Raw genomic sequence first — 20,186 nt, 5'->3', positions numbered from 1 at the left:
ACGAATAAAATCGGTTCAAATAATAAAGTATATCTTATTTTAAGTGTTTTTGCTTTAACAAAAAGCTATAGAGAAATTATTGTCTCCTGTTGAGTATTAAAAAAGATTTTTTTTTCCGGCGCCTGCACCCTTGAAACTACGACTCAAAACTTGAAAAAAATAAGTTACTTGGTCTAAAATATATTCCTTGTGACAGATCAGTTTATTTATTAACTTGGCCACACATCATCGGGGTTAAGATTCGTGAGCATTGATGAGATCTGGCTCGAAAATGCCACGGGTGTTTCGGATTCGTGAGCATTTACATGTGTTTGACTTTACTATTTTATTCATGTGTGTCTGATTCGCCGGCACTTGTATATAGTTTTGAAATCACCCAGACCTCATAACATCTAGCTCGCCTGACAATAAATTTCTGAAGAACATGTTTCGTTTTGTTTTTTTTCCCTAGACAGCATTCGTTATTTAGTTAGAGTGGGTTAACACTCGAAAATGGAACTAAAAATACATTGTACAAACACAAACAAACAACAGTATCCGAGCTAGGTTGACTCAGCAAGACCCATCCTGTTGAGCCTAGGTCCATCAGAGCTAACTGGAAATAGGCATTGATCGTCTCGGGTCTGTGAGAGATCAGTGTTTCTTTCAGACTTTTTTCTCCGGGGCGGCACTTGAAATAATTTTTAGCGCAATTTCCATTCTGGAGAATTGCGTTTATTAACCCGTCATTTCTGGATGTATGAATGTATGAATGAATGAATGTGTGTCCACAGCTTTAAGTCGTATCTCCTCCTCAACGAAGCAATATCGAGGACTAGTTCCAAAAGCAATTATGTTAAGCAAGTTACCAGGATGATAGTGGGCCAAAATAATTCCGGGTTTCTTTCATGGATTTCCCGGAAAAGCCAAAAAACCTCGAAAAAATGCAGTTTTTGGCCCATATCTCGGCAACGAGACCACTTAGCGACTTGAAACATTTACCAATCGATTCCTGACATAATTTAAATCAATATTGCCAAAGAAAGTTTTCAAAAATATCCTTTTGTTCGGTCATAAAAAAAATTTTGAATTAATTAAAATTTGGACCGAATTAGTAGGCATGTTTATCCAACCACACCACACGCGTCATCACGTTCAATAGCTGCGCCATCACGTTTAATGGCTGCGTCATCACGTTCAGTAGCTAGGCGCGCAATGGTTTTTAGTCATGTAACTCTATTGTAAATAAAACATGTATTTTAACCAATGGGTTTACTAACCCTGCTCTTGATTTACGCTACGACAGAGCTATTTTTAGATAACATAAGGTAATTGCGCTAAAATTGTCACTAGACTTTTTAATTACCTTGTTTTTTTGGGGGGAGAGGGGGGGACTTGTTAAAAGTATATATTTTCTATATAATTCCATAAAAGAGCCCCCCCCCCCCGAAGAGATGCCTGAAAGAAAATCTGTGAGAGATGGGTGGACACCGTCTGGAGCCAGTTCATGCACGTGTAATGCCATCCCCAACAGTCGGTTAATTCAACGAAAATAAGCAATAAGTAATGGAAATTGTTTGAATTTGTGCCAGAGGCGTAGCGACCCTTCCCGGCGCCCGGGGACAAACTTTCGATTTGCACCCCCCTCAAGATTTCGATTTGCACCCACCCCCCCCCCCTCAAGATTTCGATTTGCACCCCCCCCCCTCTCAAACTTTTGATTTGCACCCCCCTCAAACTTTCATTTTTATTTTTCCAACCCATTTTGGCGCCCCCGAAGGTCGGCGCCCGGGGACATATGTCCCCCCCCCGCCCCCCCCCCTCGCTACGCTACTGATGTGTGCCAACCTTTCACACCCCAAATTGTTTAGTGTTTGTATAGACTAGAAATTGTTGGATAAATACAACCAGGCACAACGATGGTATTTTTTTTATTAAACAATACTAAAACAAAAAAGTTTAATTCAATTTTTTTTTGGATATGCTCTGATTCCCCCCCCCCCCCCCCCCAAACCCCACCCCGGCTCTACTGCCTCTCTTTATCGAATATAATGATGTTGACGATGTAATTTCCTGCAGATTATTTCAAAATTCGTATTTTTAGAAGAGGGTGATTGGAGAAGATATATAGACTACTCCGGCTTCAGCTCTATGAATAAACGACGTTAGTAAATAATTGTTTCGTAGAGTAAAAAATCCAATTCACTTCGCTAGAAGATATTCAAGTATTAATTAATTGCCTAATTTGCTATCTGGTTCATTGTTTTACCACTTTTAAAAAGCAATGTACTAATATTTTAACAGGCTTATCTGTGTGTGATGTCGGTCTATAAAAGGCTAAGCTAGAGACAGGTGCCGTTGATTTGCACTGGGTAAACAGCTAACGTAAAATGAAGGTTTTCGTTGGAGTCTTCCTCTTTGTTTTGATGTCATGTAAGTTGTGTACCAATGTCATGTAAAGTGTTACAAATGTCACGTAATATGTGTAACAATGTCATTAGAGTCGTGTACAAATGTCATGTAAGCTATGTACCAATGTCATGTTAGTTGTGTAAAAATGTCATGTAAGTAGTGTATCATTGTCATTTAAGTAGTGTTCCAATGTCATTTAAGCTGTGTACCAATGTCATTTAATTTGTGTACCAATGTCATTTAAGTTGTGTACCAATGTCATTTAAGCTGTGTACCAATGTCATTTAAGTTGTGTACCAATGTCATGTAAGCTGTGTACCAATGTCATGTAAGTAGTGTACCGATATCATGTAAGTTGTGTACCAATGTCATGTAAACTGTGTACAAATGTCATTTGAGTTTTGTACCAATGTCATCACTGTTTCGCTCATGCAGACCCATCACTCCTCCGTCACTCAACACGAAAAGTAAGAGCGTTATATTTCAATCGGAAGTATGTTTTATCCATCCTTACAATCCCCTATCCCATTTCAAAATTTACTATAGCTCCCCCCCCCCCACCCTACTTATCCCAAAGCCTGAAGAAATCCTGGACATAAAGTCAGTTGTTTGTGTACTCGATATACTTGACTAAATCTTGACTTTAATTCTTGTGGAGCTAACGGCCTCAACCATAATCTTACAATTTGTCCGGCTGTGTCTTTGTCTTGCCGTCTCTCGAGACATTCCTGCATTGTGTCTGTGTTCTACTGTCTTTAAAAGATGCCGGTATACTTTGTGTTTCACATCATACTGTCTAAATAAAGTGTAAGTATGGTTCATCCAACTAGTCTCACGCTCTATTTCCATTCAAGGACACATATTTTAAACATCATCAATGAAAGTCTTATATCTTTACGGTCAATTTCTTACGAGTGTTTTACACTTCTTATTTAAGAACTTTAAAATACGTAAAAAGAAATAATTAAAATAATATATTTGAAATAACGGTATTGTTATTTTAAATAAATCCTAGCTTCCACTTTAAAGGCAGAACTATAATTCCATTGATCAGTTTTAACCAATCGTATTCACCAAAAGCCTTCCATCCGATCTGTTAGCTGTTATTGACAACCAATTTCCGATATTCAGTTGCAGCAGTATGTCTTGGACGACAGACTCGGTTATCCTTGCTTCCCCTAGTCCTTCAGCCATGTACACTTGGCGGCAGCGACTGTCCAGGAGGCAAATGTGAAGATTCGAGTGCCGGACCATATTGCATACTAACAAGTAAGAGAAACATGAATATTTCTTCTATTCGTATTAGAGAGAGAGATCGAGAGATAGAGAAAGAGAGAGAGAGAGACAGAGAGAATACTCTTTAGACCTAGCGATACATTGGGTAGATGAAGTGGAGTTCATATGTTTCTTGACCTTGGCGTATGAAGGCGTGGCCACTGGCCAGCCCTTTGCCCGAACGCGTCGACTTTCCTTAACATGAGTTAGGTACCCATTAAAGCTGGCTCGACTCAAGGACGTTCTACTGACTTTGACTGACTTTGGAACTCGAGACATTCGGGTTAGCAGCCCAGCGCTCTACCGCTTAGGCCACGTCGTTCCATTGTATGTTAAATAAATGAGGGTAAACTATATTTATAAAACATTATAACTTTAACCATAACACGTTTACAGGTACCTACACTGAATTTTGTTTGTTAAATGTCATTTTTTCAATTTTTAGAATGGCAATGAATATCATAAGCCCGTCTTATAGAATGTGTACAGTTTTTAACAAATCGTTCAATTTTAAAGCCAATTATTTTATATAACTAACGCTATTTCTATAGACCCCTATGGTACATTTCCGCCCTGCCCGGACATGTCTGGATGCGCCAAACATTGCCCCCATGGCTACGTACTTAATGGCTACGGATGTCCCACCTGTACCTGTCTGTGGAGCTCTGACATCCAGAGGCTTTAGGCTGCTACATGAAAACAATGACGTCTACTTATGTTTTTGTGTGACTTTCATTTAATAAAACTTTAAGGCCAAACAGGAGAGTTTCTAAATATGTGCCAGATCTTATGTCAATAGATATCTAAAACAGAGTTTCTTCCAGACATTTTTCTCCGGGGGGGCACTTGAAATTTTCGGGGGGGGGGGGGTCAACTTTTTTCGGGGGGGGGGGGGGGGGCGGACACTAGTAAAAGTGTATGTATAAAATCCATCTAGTTCGGGGGGGGGGGAGGCGGTAGACTTTCTTCGGGGGGCTCTGCCCCCCCCCCCCCCCGAAGAGATGCCTGGAAGAAACTCTGATCTAAAATACGTCTTAGTGCAGAACTAAAAAAAAACGTTTTTTGGCTAAGATGGTAAAAGTAAGGCAGAAGATGTAGTCTACATTATAAAGTATGCCGCTCCACTGAAACGCAATTTTTAGGATGAGTTCATTAGTTACATAATTAGGTCTGGTCCGGATCGTTTAGCAAGTCATGAGAAGGAAATTAAAACTTAGAAACATAATTTGATGGAGGTACGTTTGAGAGATCTAAATTATTACCATAGCCTTAGTAGCTCCCTGGTCTGAATATATATTCTGATTGGTCCACTTGGGTTTACTGAAAATTACCGAATGGACACTTGTCGTATTCGGGCAAACATCCATTCGTGAAAACGTCCGGCTCCCGATCCGCATTCCTACCATCCACCTTTGTCTTTCCAATCTCATACTATCTGCCCCTGTTCAGTCCCATCTCATACCATCTGCCCCTGTTCAGTCCCATCTCATACCATCTGCCCCTGGTCAGTCCCATCTCATACCATCTGCCCCTGTTCAGTCCCATGCCATACCATCTGCCCCTGTTCAGTCCCATGCCATACCATCTGCCCCTGTTCAGTCCCATCTCATACCATCTGCCCCAGGTCAGTCCCATCTCATACCATCTGCCCCAGGTCAGTCCCATCTCATACCATCTGCCCCTGGTCAGTCCTATCTCATACCATCTGCCCCTGGTCAGTTCCATCTCATACCATCTGCCCTGATCAGTCCAATTTCCTAATAGTCCGTTTAAAAACTTACGGTCGCCAATAGTCGATCTCTGTTCTTAGCATATCAGTAGAGTTCTAAGTCTTAAAACATTCACAAACACATATGAACGAATAAACACAAATAATGGCACTAAATCAAAAAGGTTTGTATTACATTTTAACCTGTCGTCTTCAAAATCTATAAGACATTGACATTTAAGTAACTAATGACGTATCAGGTTGCCGATCTTTAACCTTAAAGAGCCTAAACACACATGGTACCACCGATGGTTGGCCTGCAGGTTGTCGACCTTTGACCTTAAGAGGCCTAGACACACATATTCCCACATATGGTTGGCTTGCAGGTTTTACCAGGCAGACACCTCCCCATGTATGTCGGGTCCTGGTAGAAGGTTGGGAAGATGGTGGGGGCGGGGGTTGTCTCAACGGTCATTGGCAGCACTGTCACAATGTCGAAACCAATCAGGCAGCGGTCGATTGGGGCACAGAAGTCGCGGATGTTGCGCACCGGATTGGCTGCAAATGTGAAAAAGAAAGTCTGAGAGAAATCTTATGACACTTATTTTTAATGAATGTTTTATAAAAGCTACTAAGGAATAAGATTCGTGACATGTAGAGATTGAGTTGTAGAGTACGTGACTGCTACCCATGCTTTCGTTGAGATCAGTTGCTAGCTTTGTGTCCGTTGGTATCTGTGACCCGAACTTAATGCGCTCTCATTCGCATAGAGTTAAGCCCACCTGTATAGAGTTAATCTCACCTGTATAGAGTTAATCTCACCTGCATAGAGTTAATCTCACCTGCATAGAGTTAACCTCACCTGCATAGAATCAATCTCACTTGAATATAATTAATCTCACCTGCATGGAACTAGTTTCGCCTGCATAAAAATTAATCTGATCAACATGGAACTAATCTCATCAACATAGAAAGTATCTCACCTGCATACAACTTATCTCACCTGCATACAACTAATCACATGTGCATACAATTAATCTCAACTGCATACATCTAATCAAATGTTCATACAATTAATCTCAACTGCATACAACTAATCAAATGTTCATACAATTAATCTCACCTGCATACATCTAATCATATGTTCATACAATTAATCTCATCTGCATAAAACTAATCACATGTGCATAAAATTAATCTCAACTGCATACATCTAATCAAATGTTCATAAAATTAATCTCACCTGCATACATCTAATCATATGTTCATACAATTAATCTCATCTGCATACAACTAATCACATGTGCATACAATTAATCTCATCTGCATGCAACTAATCACATGTGCATACAACTAATCTCACCTGCATACAACTAATCACATGTGCATACAATTAATCTCACCTGCAGCGAACACAAGAAGAGACAACATAAAGAACAGTTTCATTCTGAAGATCTATGCCGACAACTTTGTACTGCACGATGTGACTGACAGATGTTTGCTAGGTTTTTCATTAGCCACGAAACAAAACATTTACAACTTCCTGAAGATAACACTCATTAGAGATAGTAACTTTAATTTTAATAAAAAGATATTCAGTGATTAATTTTTTTTTTTTAAAAAGGGGTTCCAGCGCCATAGTTTGAATCTTACTCTCGGTTTATTACCTTTTGTTATAGCTAGGCTATGTGCCTGTTGAAAAAGTGGTGTCTTAATGAAAAGCCGTATTGTCTGTTAATTCTAAATCTTTGCAGAAAATGATGTAGACAATGCAACTTTTTTAAGATGTTAAAGTTTTTTAGATAAGCATTGAGATTTAATATCACGATACATTGAGTTAGTGAACTTGTTGGAAGATAAGAAATGTGTTGATTAGTGCTATTAAAAAAAAATATAAGATTTTATTTTTGAATTCAACGTCGTCCTTTCTAAACCAGTGTCCGACATTAAGATCAACTGGTTGGTTAATATGGCAAATTAAACTAGACCCTGAAATCAGAACATGGTCAACTATAAACTACAAACTGTTAAACATAATGAATTTTTTTTTAAAAGGTCGATTTAGTGATTTTTTTTTCTCTTTTTATTCTTTTTTTTCCATAATAAAAGATGAGTGATGATTTCAGACCGAACCAAATATGTCATTTCATGTCAGTCTACACGATAACTACCTAGACTAAGATATATTGCCACGATCAAACTGGTTTTACTATCACAACCATAGCTAGTATTGTAACGGTAAAACGGTGCTTTTACATCACTAGCACAGCTAGGATTATTACGGTAAAACTGCGGTTTACAACAAATCACAACCATAGCTAGTATTGTTACGGTAAAACTATGATTTTAAATCAGTAGCATAGCTAGTATTGTCACGATAAAACTGGTTTTACAATCACAACCATAGCTAGTATTATTACGGTAAAACGGTGGTTTTACATCAGTAGCACAGCTAGTATTGATACGGTAAAACTGTGATTTACAATCACAAGCATAGCTAGTATTGAAACGGTCAAACTGTGGTATTACATCAGTAGCACAGCTAGTATTTATACGGTAAAAGTGTAGTTTTAACATCAGTAGCACAGCTAGTATTGTTGTATTGTTACGGTAAAAGTGGGGTTTTACAATCATAACCACAGCTAGTATTATTACTTTGTTCTTTGTATACAGTGAAGTTGATGCACGGTTCATTTTGTGCACCAGTCCTAAATACAGTCCTAAATGTATATTTTGAATTTGAAAAAACAATAATATTTTGTTCTTTTTTAAGAAAGTATCGGTGATTGTGCATATAAAGTTGTTGGGGTTCGGTACCTCCAAAAAGGGTATAAAACCATTAAATTATACGAACACCAAAGTATAGACAAACGACAAACATACAATAAATTTCACCTCCTTTTGTTATTTATTAAACATCTCAAACTTTGTCAAACTTCACTCGATATTATTCCCAATGCATTTTCGCGAGTGACCTTTGACCTTCCGCGGTATGACATCGGTTTCCACAGGTTGTAAAGATACAAACTTCCCCATCAGGACAGCGACGAAAAACTTCCATTGAAGACACCGGCATTAGGAACCCCGGCAACGGCTCAGTAGAGCAGAGATTGATTTTATCGCAGAAATCTCGCTGGTTGTGTAGGGGAGTTCCTGCAATACCCGACATTGAAGTGTAAGATGGTTTTTATAATGTGATAAAATGGTCTTCATAATGTGATAAATTAGTAATTTTATATTTAAGTTTGGGGTGTTTTGACTGTAGGTGATACATGTATGATTGAACATGGCTGGGACTTGGGAATGTAGGGGGGGGGGTAAATTGTGTGACCTTTTGAGTAAGTTACCAATATTGGACTAATTAGAAAATCATATATTTTTTAATTGAGTAAATAAATATTTTCTATATAAAAAATTTCTATTTCGTTGGGGGCGGGGGAGAAGACCCCCCCAACCCACGAAAGGATACCTGAAAGAAACCGCTAACGGACGGTGGCGTTAGAGAACGTTATACTGACCTGCAGTAAACCCCAGGACTGACAAGAAAATGACCAGTTTCATTTTTGAGGTTTAGAGTGTGACAATATGAAGCGAGACATACTATGGATATTTATAGATTGTGTGTAATCGTAAGACAAGAGTTTTTAAGATAAGATCAGAAACTTAAGGTCTGAATTGTCTATCTGTGAACGGAACTAGTGCATATAAAAGTGTGTCTGTGTGTGTATGCGTGTGTGCGTGTGTGCGTGTTTCATGGTGCCTGTGTGTGCTTGCGAGCTAGCGTGTCAGTATGTGTTGTGTGTGTGCCTCTCTGTATGTTTGTGTGTGGGTATGTGTGTGTGCATATGTGTCTATGTGAACCACAAATCCTTGTCTTGGAGGCACACTCTTATTACGTTTAGATGATAAATGTCTAATATAAACTGCTTTAATTTTTTTTTATGTTAAGTTTGTTTCAAAAGTCTGCAACAGTTGACAAAAAAAAAAGATTAAATTTACAAAAAAAGCTACTAAACTGCTCATTGTCAAATGCTATTCTATCTAGTAGAAAATATTTGATAAAAAATAATAATAAAATAAATCTACTTAAAAATGTCTATCATTTAGGGTCGTGAGGAAAATTCAAAAGGAAATAACCCTGATGCTTACTTTTTATATTTAACTTTATCATTCCAATAAGCTTTTACATTAAAACATTTTTTATGTATTTAAATAAAGTTGCTTCACCCAAACCAATTAGTCACACATTGTCAAAGAATTTTTCCCAATGTCTTAATTCAGTTACACCATGTCGTATTGATGCGGAAATATTAGTCAAAACATATGCATGTGCCTATCATCTTTACCCATATTAAATCTCTTGCAATTGCGATAAAACGTTAATTTTCTGTAAATCTACTCAGATAACCCCCTACCATATACTTACATAGAGTTTCTAAATTAGTCCACCAAACATAATACTCATTTGTATAAGATTCCTTGTGGGATGGCGTGGCCTAAGCTGTAGAGCGATAGGCTGCTAACCCGAAATTCTTCGATTATCGAGTTCGAATCCGGGTACTAGTCTGTGGAACGTCCCTGAGTTCACCCAGCCCTGATGGGTACCCAACTCATGTTTAAGAAAGTAAAGTCTGCTGGGCAAAGCGCTGACCACACCTTCCCTTCATATGCCGAGGTCAAGAAACATAAACTCTGCTTCATCTGCCCACTGGATCGTTAGGTCTAAAGATGATTCTTTAAATTATTTTATAAGATGCCTTAAAGAAAGACCTGACAGGCCAATTTCATGCTAGCAGGGACATGTCAGAGAGAGTGAAAAAAAATAGGGTTAGGTAGGCAGAGGCGTAGCGACCCTTCCCGGCGCCCGGGGACAAACTTTTCGATTTGCACCCCCCCCCCCCTCGAACTTTTCATTTGCACCCCCTCCCTCAAAATTTCGATTTGCACCCCCCCCCCCCTCGAACTTTTCATTTACACCCCCCCCCCCCCTCAAAATTTCGATTTGCACCCCCCTCGAACTTTTCATTTGCACCCCCCTCAAACTTTCAATTTGGCGCCCCCCTAAGGTCGGCGCCCGGGGACATATGTCCCCCCCCCGCCCCCCCCCCCCTCCTCGCTACGCTACTGTAGGTAGGGCAACATTAAAATCTCAGTCATAAGTAGAAGAGGAAACTATTTGGAATCGCCTATACAAGGACTCGAAATCGGTGAAATACAACACGATTCCAAGTACTTGTTTCTTTCTAAAAAATTACGAAGAATGAAAAACAAATAGCGGGTCTCTTGAAATACGTCTTTATTTTTTTACTTTAAAAAGTTGTGATGGTCCCTGAACCTCAAGGCCGGTAAACTCTGTCCACTTTAGTTACATGTTTGTTTACGACACTGTAGAGTAGTGTAAATGTTGCGCGTTAGTTTTAGAAGTATGCATGTCTCCAAAGACGTGATCTTCTAAAAAAATTTAGGTTTTTTAACTTTTATTTTGTTTTATTTATGTAAGCTTCAACACTCTACATCAACAGTAAAATGTATGGAACAACAAAGTAGTAACAAAGGCACATCGATTCTCATCTTCGTTTTATCATTTTCTCTTTACATAACATCGTGTAAATCGTTGTAAATCCCCCCTCTCTCTCTCTCCTAACAAACATTTCCATCTTATATGAACTTGACCCGTGACCCTTGACATGTGACATTTGACCTGTGACCCTCAACCTTAGATGAGTTCACACCGATTGCCACATATTGTTTCCTTACACACCGCCCCTATGGCGCACACACCAAAGCTGACCATCCCAGGTGCGATGGTTGGCACCAGGTCAGCGTTTACAGGTGTGGTGCCAATCATACACAGGTTGAACTTGTTGCAGAATTCTCGCCGGTTCGGTACCGGAGTTCCTGGAACAATCAAAGCGATACACATTATGAATAGAATCTATATATCTATATATAATTCTCTTCTTGGAGACGATAGAAAACAAGCTGTAAGCGCGCTCCCTACCACCCCCACCCCTACATGGTCTGGTGAGCTGTGGTTCACGCTAAATGTTTACAATCGTAGAGCCGGGTTTAGTGACGGCTATTAGGGGCAGATAATTTAGTTTGAAACGATTTTAAACTTAGTGGAGGTAACTAAGAGGAGTTTACTTTCACGGGGGGGGGGGGGGGGGGGGGGGGCTTAGGGGTTGGGGAAAGGAGGGGAGTTATCGTCCTTAACGAGCTACTGATAGTGTTTTTTAGCAAATATTTTCAGTGGCAGCAGATGTACTGTCGAATTCACAAATTATTATATTATTAAAATATGTGACATATGACACAAAATATTTTATGAAAATGTATAATCAGAAACCCAAATAACTCGTAAAAGAAAGTTATTTTGAATATTTTAATTATGCAATTTATATAAGCACAAATTATGTTTGGAAACTCAACAATGCCTCCCCCCCCCCCCCAATATATCTTAAACATGACATTTTCATCATTTATAATGATTTGTCTGTATTTTATTTTTTTCTCGGTTTGAATGAACTATTATGAAATAATAATACCTTGATAACAAAACGTCAGCTGGACTGCTAACCCGTAAGTCTCGAGTTCGAATCCGGGTTCAAGTCAGCAGACCGTCCCTGAGTCCACCCAACTCTGATGGGTACCTAACTCCTGTTAGGGAAAGTAAAGGCGGCTGGGCATAGTGCTGACCACACTATCTCATCATATGCCGAGGTCACAGAAACAAGTGAACTCCACTTCACTTGCCCCATAGACCGTCAGGTTTGAAAAGGGAAACTTGTAATAAAGCGTCACTGATTTGTTAGCCCTAAAACTGCAAGCAATGTACAAAGTGCCTATATGGCAGAGACAAGGGTAGATTATTTAGCGCTTGCAGCACCAACAAGCACAAAACGGTACCACGGCCCAAATTTAATTACATATGAATGAGCAGAGGCGTAGCGAGGTCGGGTGTCACCCGGTGCGGCACTTAATGCTGTCACCCCCCTAAATGGTTTCACCCGGTGCGGTCAACACCCCGCCCCCCCCCCCCCCTCGCTACGCCTCTGCGAATGAGCTTACCCAGTTTGCAAAATCGAACATAATTAAGGACATTTTAATTATTTTTTTTTCTCTTGCAAACCAAATCATGTGTCATCCTTCACTATGTTTATTGATTAGTGAGAATTTGTTTTGAACAATCATTTGACGAAAATGAAGTATTTTATATATCCCCCCCCCCCCCCTTTGTCGCTCTACGCTAATCAAGCAGCGAAGGTCGGAATACTCCCCTCTTGTTTTAACACATTAAGGGGCGACAACTATTATTAAAACCACACTAACCTGCAGCAAACACCAAGAGTGAAAAGAAAATGACAAGTGCCATGTTTGACGTTTAGAAGATACGTAATTCTACACAATAGCTACAAGAGCAGCTTCTCTGCACAGTTGTTGATTGAGAAGATAAAATGAAACTTTTTTCAATTATCTTAAACAAAACAAGATAAGATTAACAAAACCAGTGTTATTTTTTTTTTAAACAAAACGGACTTAAAAATTCAATTATTTACATGATGTTAATTAAGAACTTTTGTCTTTTTAAATATTTAATTATTTCTATTTGAAAATAAAAGTATTAAAAAAAAAAAAAAAAATTATTCTATAGACAAAAAAAAATCAAAAAAAAAAAAAAAAAAAAAAATAATTATTATTCTATAGACAACTGACGAACCTTGTCTTTGACACTGTATACCAGGGGTCTCCAAACTACGGCCCGCGGGCCGGATGCGGCCCGCGATGTCCTCTTATCCGGCCCGCGGAGATCTTTTTGTCCAAGGAAAAATCGTTTGTTGGTGATGGCTGAGAACTTTGCCCAGAAAAATCAAAGACATGCCTGGAAGAAACTGGCCCCCGAACTGTAATTTTATAGTTAATGCGGCCCTCGGACTGAAAAGTTTGGAGACCCCTGCTGTATACCAGTGCTGTATACAATAAAAAAAAATAGTTTATAAAAAAACTAAAAAAAAAAACTGTGAACGGGTATAGTATAGAAGATATTGCTGTTTGAAAGGGAAAAATGTTTGATTTGATATGTCTCATTGTACTGAACATATCATTCAGACAGCTTTAAATATTTATATTTGAAATATTACAAGCGGTCTGGATGAAATGTTATATATTATAATATTTATTCTCTTTTGCCCCAAATTTATTTCAGCTCCACTTGTAAGCCCATACCCCCCTCAACTGACCCCACTGAGAAAAATAATGCCCTTCTAATCACCATTTAATTACACATTTGCATTTTTCACGTTTAAAAATAAAATTGTAATTAAACGTTTTGCAATATGTGTAAGTAAACCATCTTATATTAATGAAAGTACATGTCTCCGACCTCACAAGCTGACAGTGTTTCTTTCAGGGGGGGGGGGGGGGGGCGTAGACTTTCTTCGGGGGGGGGGGGGGGGCGGAAGATGCCTGGAAGAAACTCTGCAAGTTGATAATGAGAAACTGTAATACCATAGCGTACATGGGTCATGACAAGGTAAACTGATAAACTGGTAAATTTAATGTCTGAGGCCAAAAAAATTGTTTCCTTACTAATTAAAATACGTTTAAAAAATCCCCTGCGCTTCTAGTGAATGCACAGGAATTACAGTTTTATGCTTTTAAAGTAATGTGGAAAATCTTTATTTAATCACATGAACTCGTTTATTAGATTAACGACAAACTTTTTTTTAAAATTCCACCCATCAATCGCACGATTCGACCTCAATATTCCAAGAAAAAAAAAACATTGTAAAAATATTTAATGCAACGATGATGATGATGATGACGATGATGATAATGATGATAATGATGATGATGATGATGATGATGCTGATGATGATGATGATGATGATGATGATGAAATAACAAAAAAAGCAGTTGTGTCATACAACCAAGATTGTAAATCAGAATTTCAAAATACAAAAAGTAGGCCCTTGCATGCATAATTTCTAATTTCTAATTTTTTCTACATCTTTCCCGATCGTCGTTTCCTCCCCCCCCCCCCCCCCATCTCCCTCGTCACTCTATATAATGATATCACTGATTATTTATCACATGTCAAAGCATGGCTTAACGACGCGCATTTCTAAAGCTACAGTAAGTATCACAGTAGGCATTGGCTACCACTACTTGCTAACATGCGGCTGGTTTAGTGCTGATCTCCACAGTTGTTTTGATTTATTTAAGGTCTTTTTTTTTCAACAAACTGCATACCTTTCAACAATTTAACATTTAATTAAAAATAACATTTAGCTATAAAACATTGGAGCAGCGGGGTATCGATCCCCGTACCTCTCACATGCTAAGCGAGCGCTCTACCACTTGAGCTACAGCCCCACGCAATCCAAGTTGCTAACAGAACAATCTAAACAATTTTTTAAGCAAACCGCTCTACAGTACAGGGCTTACTATTTTAATGTAAAGAAAAAGTAATCTTAAGGGGCAATTTATTTCAGGTCAGAGGCGTAGCGAGAGGGGTGCGGGGGGTGCGGACCGCACCGGGTGACACCATTTAGGGGGTGACACCAAGACACAAAATAGCAAAATATATAGAGAAAAACTTGAGGGGGGGGGGGGGGGGTACAAATCGAAAGTTTGAGGGGGGGTGCAAATAAAAAATGTGACAGTTTGTCCCCGGGAAGGGTCGCTACGCCTCTGGGGGTGACACCATTAAGTGCCGCACCGTGTGACACCAGACCTCGCTACGCCACTGTTTCAGGTTTAATATTTTCTTTTTAAGATGATGTTGATAGTATCAAAAACACACAGATATACAAATATAATACCATTTCAATTGTTTAAGTTTCAGCATTTACTCTTTGAATGTGCTAGCTTAATTGTGTATTCATAGCCTAAAGGTATGATCATTAATTTACTTTTGAATTATGATGTGTGGACCACCTGATGAGAATCACTGATGTAGAGTCCCGCTAAGGTCACGGACATGAAGGTGCTGATAGTGCAAGGTCTGGTCCATTCTTGTGAGAATCCCTGATGTAGAGTCTCATTAAGTTCACTAACATGAAGGTACTGCTACTACAAGGTCTGGTCCATTCTTGTGAGAATCCCTGATGTAGAGTCTCATTAAGTTCACTAACATGAAGGTACTGCTACTACAAGGTCTGGTCCATTCTTGTGAGAATCCCTGATGTAGAGTCCCATTAAGTTCACGGACATGAAGGTACTGATAGTGCAAGGTCTGGTCCATTCTTGTGAGAATCCCTGATGTAGAGTCCCGTTAAGTTCACGGACATGAAGGTACTGATAGTGCAAGGTCTGGTCCATTCTTTCTTGGCTCACCTACAATCACGCTGATCAATTAGCAGTAGTGTTTCTTCCATACTTTTTTCTTCGGGGGGCACTTGAAATTTTCGGGGGGGGGGGGGGGGGGGCGGTAAACTTTCTTCGGGGGGGGGGGGGGGGCGGACACTGTTAAAAGTATATATTTTCTATATAAATTATATAAATTTCATTTCGTTCGCCCCCCCCCCCCCTGGAAGAAACTCTGATTAGCAAAGACGTTGTTTTTTTTTTCCTTCACATCATGGGCGGGGTGTAAATGGAGTGAAAAAATAGTGTGGTTGGGTTTACAGGAGGGGGTGGGTGTACAGTGGTAAGGGATGCTATAGGGCTGGTAAGTAGGTCACCAACCAGTTCTAAAGCTCAATAAAACCTGCATGAGCCATAGAACTTGTGGGTGACCTACTTACCAGCCCTATAAGGATGATGAGGTTGGATTATTAATTAATCAGAAATTTCTTTCATCTAACTGAAACAGTACACGTTATCGTTTTACCACACACAGATACAGAAAAGATTGCACACCATTACAATACCTCCTCTAAACCTCAACTCTGTATACGAGACAGTAAAAATCTTACGCTTTATGTGTAAGGTAATAAAAGAGAAGTGATTAGGGCTGTCATCGGCGTTTTGAGATTTTCATTGTTGTCTCCCTTTGACCATGATTTTTTAATTTAAAAAAAAAAACGTTGTATTAAAAAATGTTCAGCTTCTTAAATTAAAATTATTATCCGATGTTGTAATCGTGGGTTTTTTCCATCTTCTGTCGACCACACAAAGGTTTTTCAAAAAGTCAATTTTCGTCTGTTCCAATGACATGTGTTATATAGATCCAGTCCTTTCTTCGTTCACTGATGGATGCGGACCGGTATATTTTTTACATGTTTTTGCGGATATCCAAACCTTCAGTGGTGTGTAGAATACCGAGAGAGCCACGTGACACATGAGCTAAGCATGTATTAACTCTCTAGCTAAAGTACCAGCCGTTTACATTTTATTTCCTATCTTGGAATACTTGCGTATTTTTTACTAACATTTGTTTAGGTATTGTTAAAACGTTCTTCATTTAAAACACACACGCGCGCGCGCACACACACACGTATTTAGGTATATATATATATATATATATATATATATATATATATATATATATATATATATATATATATATATATATATAATAAATCGGGTGACACCATTTAGGGGGGTGACACCAAGGCAAAAAAAGCAAAATATATATATATAGAGAAAAACTTGAGTGGGGGGGGGGGTGCAAATCGAAAGTTTGAGGGGGGGGGTGCAAATCGAAAACTTGAAAGTTTGTCCCCGGGAAGGGTCGCAACGCCTCTGGGGGGGGGGGGGGGGGGGGTTGACACCATTAAGTGCCGCACCGGGTGACACCCGACCTCGCTACGCCACTGTTGTGTGTATAAAGAATGTGTAAGATTGTAAGTTTCTAAGCCCACTCTAAGACATCATTTAATTAACAGGAACAAATATGCAAAAGGCAGGATTAAGATGATTGGTATTACAATGATATTGTTGTTGAACATATTTATTATATAACATTATAATTTATACAATAAAAATGTTTTAAATTTTAGGGTCAGGAGTTACTTCCCTCTTTGGAATCCGAACTTAGACAAAGGGAAACGACCTACAACTATGTCTACACAATTCGTTGAAAACACAAATTATAAATGGTCAAACAGCTACATAAATGAAAAGCTGAATAATTAAAAACAAAAAAATTATTAATTTAAATGGTGAAAAAATGTAATCTGTTTTTCATATTTTACGAGTTTCAAATAAAAATCCTTTCTCTAGTGTCAAACAAACACAATTCTCTTATTGCAACACATAACCAAGTATTAAAATTAATTTTTTTTCTTCACTTTCAATGTTCAGTCCTCCTAAGCGAAGCGAATTTTTAAATATCATGAAAATGACTTTTTTTTTTTTTTTTTATATCCGAATTTATTTCAGCTCTACTGAAAAGCCCACCACGCCTTTAAAAAAAATCCCCTGTATCATTATTTCATTACACATTTGCATTTTAAGGGTTTTTATTTTTATTTTATTTTTTTATAAAATTGTAAGTAATTAATTTTACGTATAGTAAAACTAATAATATTATTATAGCAAAACTGTTTTTCAAATTATCATATATTTGTTGCTACACTATATTGTCTTAACATGCGTATAACTCGTTAATATTAAAAAGTATAAAAATAATAAATACATAAAAACGTTTATAATTACTAGCTTTTATAAATGCACTAAAAAGAAGAAAATAATACAATTTTTATTAAATATAAAATAATTTTTAAAAATATAATAAACGAGCCGACCCGCGGCATATCATACGCTGCTTTTTTAGTTGTTGTTTTTTCTACTTTTCAGTTATTTATAATTTGTGAATTCGACACTACCAACGCTGCCACTGAAAATATTTCTTTAAAACTTTATAAGTAGCTCGTTAAGGACGATAACCCCCCCCCTTCCTTCCCCACCACCCCCCCTCTGTTAAAATAAACTCCACTTAGTTACCCCCCCCCCCCTACGTTTAAAATAGTTTAAAACTAAATTATCTGCCCTTAATAGTCGTCACTAAACCCGGCTCTGTTTGTAAACATTTAGAGTAAACCACAGCTCACCAGACCATGTAGGGGTGGGGGTGGTAGGGAGCACGTTTACAGCTTGTTTTCTAGCGTCTTCCAGAAGAGAATTATATATATATATAGATCTGCGGTTACTTTATATATAAAAATACTTTCTTTAAATATATTAATGCACTACTATTTATATCACTATACTTAAAAGCGTATTATATATTTAAAGATAGTATTTTTTATATATAAAGTAACCGCAGATTTATTAAATTTATAAAAATTATTTTATATTTAATAAAAAAATTATTATTTTCTTCTTTTAATTATAAACGTTTTTATATATTTATTATTATTTTTAATTTTTAAATTTTATTTTTAAATAGTTGAGGAATGGAATGAATGCTGTTCAAGTAATTTAAAAAAGATTGACACATTTAGATCAACTTCGCAAACAATACTTTATTGTTACAATTTGATACAATTGTATTTGCACAAACATGTTGAGTTATTGCTTTAACGCTGTTTTAAAAATTATCACTTCTTGTATTGCCATCTGTACTTTCATCTTTCCCTGTAGCTGCGTAACAAACTTGTGATGTGACTTAGGTGTGTATGTTCTGTTAGGAGAAAATTACCGTTAGCCAAGTTATCTCCGTACATGCATTCATCTTAAGACATGTTTGAAATTATAAAACTGTACACCATGCAAGTGATATCGTAATAATAAGGCACATTCGTTGTCGATAAACTTGCTTTAATTGTTGTTACAATTCGAAAAATCGATTCAAAACTAGACAAAGAAAGAAATAGTTATATATATATATATATATATATATATATATATATATATATATATATATATATATATATATATATATATATATATATACATATACATACACATACATACATATTCTGGCCTGGCTATTCGTGGGGCAGATGAAGTAGAGCTCATCTATTTTTGTGACCTCGGAATCTTACGCCTTAATAATTTTCACTAATGAAAGTTAGGTACCCATCGCATTTGGGTGAACTCAAATACATCCCATTGGCTCCAGTGTCCGAACTAGAGACTTTATATAACATATATAGTAAGGCTTAGGGTCAGGTAACTTAAACAAGAATAAAAACATGGCGACAAAAAAACACACGAATTACCAAGGATGGAATACAGTAGAAGCCACAGATGTTGTTGCCTATAGCACAGTCCAGGCCCGGCCCACAGTCACACTCTGGAGGACAGGGGGAGGACAGAAAGGCGTAGGCGGCTGGTAGGGTGGATTTAAGAGAAAGATTTAAATATATGAACTAGCTTCTGTAAAAATGTATAGTAAAAATAGCAAGTTAAGTATATTATGCACAGTATCTTCGTTGTTTTTTTTAACTTGTTTATAAACAAGTGTTCTATGTTCTTTAAAAAAATACCTGTAGACTCACCTGCTGCGAAACAACCACTTACCTGTGAAGTCACTTGTCAAACACGCAGTTACCTGTATACCCACCTGTCAAAAACACCCAGTTACCCGTGTGCCCACCTGTCAAAAAACACCCAGTTACCTGTGTACTCACCTGTCACCAGTTACCTGTGTACTCACCTGTCACCAGTTACCTGTGTACTCACCTGTCACCAGTTACCTGTGTACTCACCTGTCAAAATACCTGTTACCTGTTTACTCACCTGTCAAAATACATATTACCTAAGTACTCACCTGATATAAGCGCCAACAACACTATAATAAGCGTGATATTCATGATGTGAATCTCAGAAGTTTCCCCAGCTGTTTGCCAAAAATGTTTTGAAATATATACATGAGCTTTACCAACCTCTAACTGTATTACAAAAGATAAGAAATCCTTAT

The 20,186-nt window shown here is 37.9% G+C and overlaps 1 protein-coding gene, 1 long non-coding RNA gene and 1 other non-coding gene across 3 annotated transcripts; 1 reads left to right on the top strand and 2 right to left on the bottom strand.

The window, feature by feature from the left end:
- Positions 1–2,299: 2,299 nt before the first annotated feature.
- Positions 2,300–4,418, top strand: LOC131927865 (uncharacterized). Its single transcript, XM_059283742.1, has 3 exons — positions 2,300–2,412; positions 3,523–3,660; positions 4,218–4,418. The coding sequence occupies exons 1-3, from the start codon at positions 2,370–2,372 to the stop codon at positions 4,349–4,351; spliced, it is 315 nt and encodes a 104-aa protein (XP_059139725.1). The 5' UTR covers positions 2,300–2,369; the 3' UTR covers positions 4,352–4,418.
- Positions 4,419–14,676: 10,258 nt separating this feature from the next.
- Positions 14,677–14,749, bottom strand: Trnaa-agc (transfer RNA alanine (anticodon AGC)). Its single transcript has one exon. It is a non-coding gene; the product is annotated as a tRNA-Ala (tRNA).
- A 4,017-nt stretch (positions 14,750–18,766) lies between these two features.
- LOC131927871 (uncharacterized) lies at positions 18,767–20,160 on the bottom strand. The gene is made up of 3 exons (XR_009383703.1): positions 20,037–20,160; positions 19,486–19,595; positions 18,767–18,944 (listed from the first exon to the last, which is right to left on the bottom strand). It is a non-coding gene; the product is annotated as an uncharacterized LOC131927871 (long non-coding RNA).
- Between the last annotated feature and the right edge of the window lie 26 nt (positions 20,161–20,186).

The sequence above is a fragment of the Physella acuta genome, unplaced genomic scaffold, assembly GCF_028476545.2.
Source record: "Physella acuta isolate Inbredline_101_S28 unplaced genomic scaffold, ASM2847654v3 ptg001441l, whole genome shotgun sequence".
In the NCBI taxonomy this organism is placed as follows: Eukaryota; Metazoa; Mollusca; class Gastropoda; family Physidae; genus Physella; species Physella acuta.
The sequence above is the reverse complement of the archived record's forward strand: the minus strand, read 5'-3'. Positions and strand labels throughout refer to the sequence as shown.